Source organism: Sorex fumeus, unplaced genomic scaffold (assembly GCF_029834395.1).
Source record: "Sorex fumeus unplaced genomic scaffold, SorFum_2.1 ptg000008l, whole genome shotgun sequence".
Lineage (NCBI taxonomy): Eukaryota > Metazoa > Chordata > Mammalia > Eulipotyphla > Soricidae > Sorex > Sorex fumeus.
This window is the reverse complement of record NW_026606065.1, coordinates 52,483,204-52,490,512: the sequence shown is the minus strand read 5'-3', so window position 1 is coordinate 52,490,512 and position 7,309 is coordinate 52,483,204. Positions and strand designations below refer to the sequence as shown.

General features: G+C 46.6%; 1 protein-coding gene across 1 annotated transcript; it reads right to left on the bottom strand.

Annotated features, from left to right (window-relative positions):
- Positions 1-2,823: 2,823 nt before the first annotated feature.
- COMMD6 (COMM domain containing 6) lies at positions 2,824-5,581 on the bottom strand. The gene is made up of 2 exons (XM_056109930.1): positions 5,429-5,581; positions 2,824-3,027 (listed from the first exon to the last, which is right to left on the bottom strand). The coding sequence occupies exons 1-2, from the start codon at positions 5,552-5,554 to the stop codon at positions 2,977-2,979; spliced, it is 177 nt and encodes a 58-aa protein (XP_055965905.1). The 5' UTR covers positions 5,555-5,581; the 3' UTR covers positions 2,824-2,976.
- Positions 5,582-7,309: the final 1,728 nt, after the last annotated feature.

Sequence of the window (7,309 nt, the reverse complement as noted above, 5' to 3'; positions counted from 1 at the left end):
TGCACAAGGGGTACTCCTGGTTTTGCACTCAGGAATTACTCCTGGCAGTGCTCAGGGGACCATATGGGATGCTGGGAATCAAACCTGGGTTGGCCCCGTGCAAGGCAAACACCGTATGCACTGTTCTATCACTCCAGCCCTATTATTTCATTTTTGTTCTTCCCAGCTTCATGTTCAGAGATTGCTCCCTGCAGTTCTCAAGGACTGTATTGTAAAATCTTATCACGCCAAAGGTTGTATGTTCACGGGCTCACTGGACGGCACTGTTTCACCACCTGCGTTCGGTGCTCTTGAGCCACTGTGTGTGGCCTGGATCGGAACGGCTGTTGGCCAAGGGCAGACGGAAGAAAAAACGGGGGCCAGGCCGGTCTATATCAATAGTAGTTTATTCCAATCCTCTTCACTTCTGTCTTTCTCTGCCTCCTTCTCTCCTGGGCCCCAGTCTTGGAACCTCTCTCCTTCTGGCTCTGACTCTGGATCTCTGGAGTCCGAGCTCTCTCACTTCTCACCCCTTTTCCGAGCTTACGTCTTAGTTTATATAGCAGTCACATAAGGCGGTGACATAAAGGTGGGTTGAATACTGACGAATCAACAAAGAGAGGTAAGACCACTCCTCCAGGAGATTAACTCAAGGGTAAAATCTCATCTACAGAGATTACTTCAGATTACTAGGAGATCCATCCAAGGGTGGGATCCCAACAAGGGTGTGTTCTTCCTTCAGTTAGTAATCTACTTAAATAGTTGTAATAAATCTACTTCTAATATTTCTAGCAATGTAATTCTGTATGAGCACAGTAAGAGATATAAATTTAGTTTGGTTCTTCCTGAGAACATCTCACTATACATTTCGCAGTCCTCAGGCCAGGTTAATCTTCCTAGCTCCAGCAGGGTCCTAGTCTCGTCGGTATACTTACTTTTGGATCATGACAGCATTTGTCCATGATCATGCCCTCAACTTATAGTTGAGTATCGTGGTTCTTTGGCCTGGCCCATTTCGATGCCAGGGTAGCTCACTGCTTGCCCTGGGTCCATTCAGTCCCTCGTCGGGACCCTGCTTTTGGGGTGCTAGGAACTAAGGGCAACTGAGTCAAGAAATCAGATGCCCAGGAGTAAATATTATTCGGAGTCAATCAACTCCCAAGTTACAAAGCATAATATTAACTGTCTTCCTGTGTCCACACAGAAAGGACATTGCTTACAATACAAGTTCAGTGTTCTTAGATGGGTGTGACCTGACAAACCTAAGCTACCTGAGGAAGGACAAAAGAGTGTTATCCTACACTGTATTATCCTGGGTAATCTAAGTTGGGGAAGCTGTATGTAAAGCAAGCACCTTAACCCCTAGATTTCCAGCCCTGCATTAAAAAAAAAAATTGGAGGGCCATGCCTAACAGTGCTCAGGGCTTACTCCTCGCTCTGTGCTTATAGATCACCCTAGGTGGAACTCAAAGAACCATATAAGGTACAGGGGATCAAACCCAGGTCAACCATGTGCAAGCAAGCATCCTATTATCTGTAACTATTACCCCTGCCCCTATATAAATTTAGTTTGTATTTGGGTCACACCTGGAGATGCTCAGGGGTTATTCCTGGCACTGCACTCAGTAATTACTCCTGGTAGTGCTTGGGGGACCAGCTAAACTTAGGGACGGAATCCAGGTCAGATGTGTGCAAGGCAAGCACCCTACCCCCTGTACTATCTCTCCAGCCTCTAAAACGGCCAACATTTTTTGTTGCTCTTGTTTTGGGGCCATACCTGGCAATGCTTAGGGGTCTCTCCTGGCTCTGCACTCAGGTATTATTCCTGGTGGCACTCAGGGGATCATATGAGATGCCAGGGATCAAACCCAGGTCAGCAGCACCTAAGGCAAATGCAGGGTCCAGGTTTGATACCTAAACTGCCTGGACAGACCTGCCCACCTCCTCCCAAGCAGAGCAGACAAGCCCCCTACTACTGTTAGGTATGATCCCAAAACAAAAACTTTGTTTTTCTTATGGAGAGGGGTTCTCCCTAGCAGTGCTCAGATCTGATGAGTGGAACAGCATGTGACCATTGGGGGTCTAGCATGTGCTCCAGTCCTCTGATCTATGTCCCCAACCACCAAACTTATGATTCTATCTTTATGCATGTATCTGAAGTTCTTCCAAATATTAATAAAAGAAATTGTTTGCTTAATCTAAAACTGCAAAGGTCAAAACTAACTCAAAGACAGCAATCTCTCTTATGACTGCTTTTTTAAATAAGTAAATGTTATGAAATTGTAAAGTAACATGATCCTGATCAAATCCTACCTACTTAACTTGTTACACTTTATATAAAGGGGTAGTATAAGATTTTGCTTGTAAAACGTAGACCATTACTAGTAAGTCTTAAAACTATTGGTTTAAGACAAATTTGTGTTATCATTCAACTGTCTGGTTCAGTTTTGTGATCAGAATTCGCATCCCAGTTTATCCTTTAATCCATTCAATTTAAAGCTAGATAGAGGGACTGGAGCAATAGTACAGCAAGTAGGGTGTCTGCCTTCCACAGAGCCGACCCGGGTTGGATTCCCAGCATCCCATATGGTCCCCCAAACACCTCCAGGAGTAATTCCTGAGTGCAGAGCCAGGAGTAACCCCTGAGCATCGCCGAGTGTGACCCAAAAAGCAAAAAGCAAAAAAAAAGCTATATAGATACCTCAAAGAGTAGAGCTCATACTTGGCAAACAAGAGCCCTGGGTTCAATTCCTGGCACAACATGAACCCCCAAGTACCACCAACTGTTCAATTTAGTGTTTTTTTTTTGTACATTTGCAAAGGTATGCATAAAGGTACCAATAATTCCTGTTGGTCTCATTTTTTTATTAAATAAAAAGGGAGAAACAAAAGCACGGTTTTTATTCAATATACATTAGTCTATCCTTAAGCAGCTGCAGAAAATGAAGTCCATGATTTTACAATGATCGCGGCAATTTACCAACCAAGCAATCAGTTTCACACAGTTTCAATAACTGCAGCTATTTGCTTGAATTGTCTGTAGAAATTCTAGGGGGAAAAGAAAAAAAATAATATTAATTTTGCTTTTAATGATATTTAAGGTATTTTTATATTCTATTTGACCACCAGAAACTATAAAGTTTGCATTTTAATGTAACATTTTCAACTATTACTATCAGAAGTTTTCATGAGAAATAAACAACAGCAGCACACAGTTGTGAGCTCCCATCATAAGCTGGTCTCTCTCTCTCTGTCTCTCTGTCTCTCTGTCTCTCTCCCTCCCTCCCTCACTCCCTCCTTCCCTTTCCCTCCTTATCCCTTTCTTCCTCCCTCTCTCCCTCCCTACCCTTCCTTCTCTCTATCCCTTTCTCTCTCCCACTCTCTCCCTCCTTCTCTATCCCCCCCACTCCCTCCCTTTCCTCTTTTTCACTCTCCTTCCCTCTTTTTCACTCTCCTTACATTTTTCTATTTTTGTACTTCCTTTTTTTTTTTTGGTTGGTTGGTTTTGGGGTCAGACCTGGTGATGCTCAGGGATTACTCCTGACTGTACTCAGGAATCACGCTTGGTGGTGGTTCCCAGGGTCCATATGGGAGGCCAGAAAAAAAAAAAACCCAGATCAGCTGTGTGCAAGGTCCTATGCACTGTACTATCTCTCTGGGCCCACAATTTTAAATTAAAAAAATATATATATTATTATTATTTTTGGTTTGAATTTGTCACCAGCTCTGAAGGAAGCCAAAGGCACCATCCAAATGCAGACACTGAGGCAGTACCCAGAGAAGGATGGGTCCCCGAAAGAGACCAGGTCATACCCTAAGAGCAAAGCCCCAGGTGGGGCAGTTTGGGAAAAGCCCTACTGTACAACTGTTACTAGGCTGGTAGTGGCCAATCTCTGCTGTGCTCATAACTGCAAGATGTTTTCTCTTTCTCTTCACATTTAAACAGAACAAAAACAAACAGAACAGGAGAGATTTGGCCCTGTAACTGAAAAATAATATTGTAGCATCCCTTAGCTCATAATTAAACTTTTGAAAACCATACCCAAAAAAATGCTTTTGTGATGGCACCAGAAAGATTTATTGAACAGTATTTAACGGGCCACATTCTCAATCCTGAAGACTACAGGGCTGGGAGGCCAGAAAGAGGGACCGGGCACATACATTGAGGGTTCTCATCCTGGCTTTAATCCCTGGCATTGTGTGGTCTTCCCAGCATGACCAAGCATAGCCCTGGAGCCTGGGGACACAGGCAGGGTGGCTCTGGGGGCCGCTGGTCTGAAAGGGTCCAAGCAGCACCTTAGCCTCAGGGTCCAGCATTGCACCTCGGGCCTGGTCGATCAAGTCTGTTAGGAGTGGCCGCAGGACCTCCTGAGCACCCTTCCCCCGGGACAGAGTTACAGGTTATTGGGTGGTTGAGTTAATCAACTCATATTATACCCAAATACTGAAGGAGCACCTTGCATAGTTTTAATACAGAATTTTGCCTGTCAAGGAATTGTAAAATAAAGCCGAGGGTGGAAAAGAGTGTAGTTCACAAAAGAAAGTATCATGAGGGGCCTGAGCCATTGTACAGCGGCTGGGGCATTTGCCTTGCACGCAGCTGACCCAGGTTTGATCCCCGGCATTCCATATGGTCCCCAAAGCACCGCCAGGAGTAATTCCTGAGTGCACAGCCAAGGGTAACCCCTGAGCACTGCTGGGGGTGACCCAAAAGAAAAAAAAAAGGGATCACATGGCAGTGCTTGGGGACCATATGGGATGCCGGGGATCGAACACGGGTCGGCTGCGTGCAAGGCAAACGCCCTACCCGCTATGCTATCGCTCTGGCCCCCTCCACCATTCCTTTTGGGCTGGAGCGATAGCATAGCAGTAGGGCCTTTGCCTTGCACGCAGCCAACATGGCCGACCCGAGTTCGATTCCTCCGCCCCTCTCGGAGAGCCCGGCAAGCTACCGAGAGTGTCTCGCCCGCACGGCAGAGCCTGGCAAGCTCCCCGTGACGTATTCGATATGCCAGACACAGTAACAACAAAGTCTCCAATGGAAACGTTACTGGGCCCGCTCAAGTTTTACTTCATAAACATGATTAACTAAAAATTCCTGGTCATCACTGTTCAAAGACTCATTTAACTTATCACTCTTGAACATTAACTTTAAAAGAATATTACAGTTAAATACGAAGTAAAAATTTGGTGGAAAAGAAACCCCAAAAAATGCCCCAAAGGAATCAGAGTAGCAGGAAAGTGATGGAAAGTGGGAGTCCATAAATTCAGCAAATTAGGATAAAGGTGAAATGCCAGATTCTCACAGGAAACACATTCAGTTCTGCTGCAAAATCCAGTAAGTGGAAGGGCTCCAAAGCAAGTGCATCTAAAAGGAGTCTGAGCCCCGAGACATCTCTCACATCTTTAGGCAGCAGCAGTTCCTGAATGCGGAACTCAAATCACCAACCTGGAACTGCGGGACTGTCATTTCAAAGGACTTGCTCTCGACTTTGCCAAAGTGATCTGCCAACTTCAGCATCACAGCCACGTAAGGGTACTTAAGTGATCCGCAGCTGTCTGAGCTGACGGCCATGGCCAGTTTCCACTGGAAATCCACAAGCTGCAAGGCAACAGGGGCAAAAGCACACAGGCGTCAGAGCACGCAGACATTCATTTCACTTCACTGTGTTCACACAGACAACTCTTAGTTTCAGTGACTGCCCTAGTGAAAGGAAATAGTTCCATACTGCCTAGAGAACAAAGGACAACAGCGCACAACAAGGGATATATAGAAAACAGGCTTAGGAAACAGCCACTGCTGAGACTACAAATAGAAAAAGAATAGCAGCAAGACAAAGCGGGGCTGAGGAGGTCACTCAAGGCCTGGAGTGCACATGTGGCAAGGCCAAGGCCCAGGGTTCAATCCCCGGCAGCCCGTGGCCCCCCAGGCACTAATAGGTCCCTAGGGACTCTGTGTGTTACACAATTAAAAACACAAACAAAAAATCGCCACCAGGTATGCGGTCCAAGTAGCAAGAAGGTGTGTCCAAGTAGCAGGCAGGTGTGGCCACGCTGGGGTTTCCCTTCACTTTTGCCCCTGCAACTGATGAGGTTCCAAATGCTTTGGCGAGGGAGGAGGGGGCACCTCTGACCTCACTTTTTAATTTTCTTTTTGGGTTACACCCGGTGATGCACAGGGGTTACTCCTGGCTCTGCACTCAGGAATGACTCCTGGCGGTACTCAGGGGACCATAGGGGATGCTGGGAATCGAACCCAGGGAGGCTATGTTCAAGGCAAATGCCCTACCTGCTGTGCTATCGCTCCAGCCCCTGACCTCACTTTTGTGGGAGTCTGATAGGTGTTTTTTTTCCCCATTCCAGAACCCAAAAGTGCGAAAATGGATGATGTGTTCTTTGTCATAGCCACAGTTGAGCAAGACACCTGGGTGGACAATGAAAGCGGGTGCTGAGAATTTGCAAAGGGTCTGAGTCGGCCACTGGGGGTGGGGGTGGGGGGGATGGGGTGCAGGGCAGTGGAAAGGCAGACACCAGGATCCATCAGTCATTAAGGCCAGGCCCCAAATGTCCACCGAGACAAAACTTCTAGGTTTCTGCTTCAGAGATACCATCTCCAACCATGGAAAAAAAAACTTAAGCAGCTTGACCCTCCAGGCCAAGTGTTTCACTACTTTTATTTTTGTGGAGCTGGGAGTCAACTCCAGGGCCTCAACCCTATGAGGCAAGTACTCTAGGGCTGAACCACATACCTGACATGTGCACACACATGAACACGCACAAACATGTTTACACACACGCACACGCTGCTCATGAGCTGGGCTACATCGCCAGCCTTGCTTTGCTCTTTGAATGTGCAGTTTCCCCTCTGTGTTCTAACTGTATAGAAGCTGGAACCAGCTCTGGGGTGTGGGTGCGGTGGGATGAGTAGTTATGGGGTGAAGAGGGGTTCAAGAAGCAGCAAATCCAACCACTCCATGCTGGCTTCTTCCAAGTGGCGCTTGACCCAAACTCTGAAAATCCAAGGTTGTCCTTTCCGTTCCTCCTCACACATGGAACCATGCCAATTTTTTTCCTTCCCTACAGCCTGAAACCAGCAGAGATATGGAGCCTGAAGGTGGTTTTAGTTGTGTTCAGTATCAGTGAGAGGCCTGCAGGTGATGGTCCCCAATGTCTCCATGCACTAACCGCCTCCTGGAAATACTGTGACAGTGTAGGCTATTGAGTAGATGACAAAACTGGATTTCAGAAGTTGACACAGAGCGCCTGGACAAGGTCACATATTCCAGGCAGAAGCAGTCTGTGTGACTCCAGCAATTACATACTTATCGAC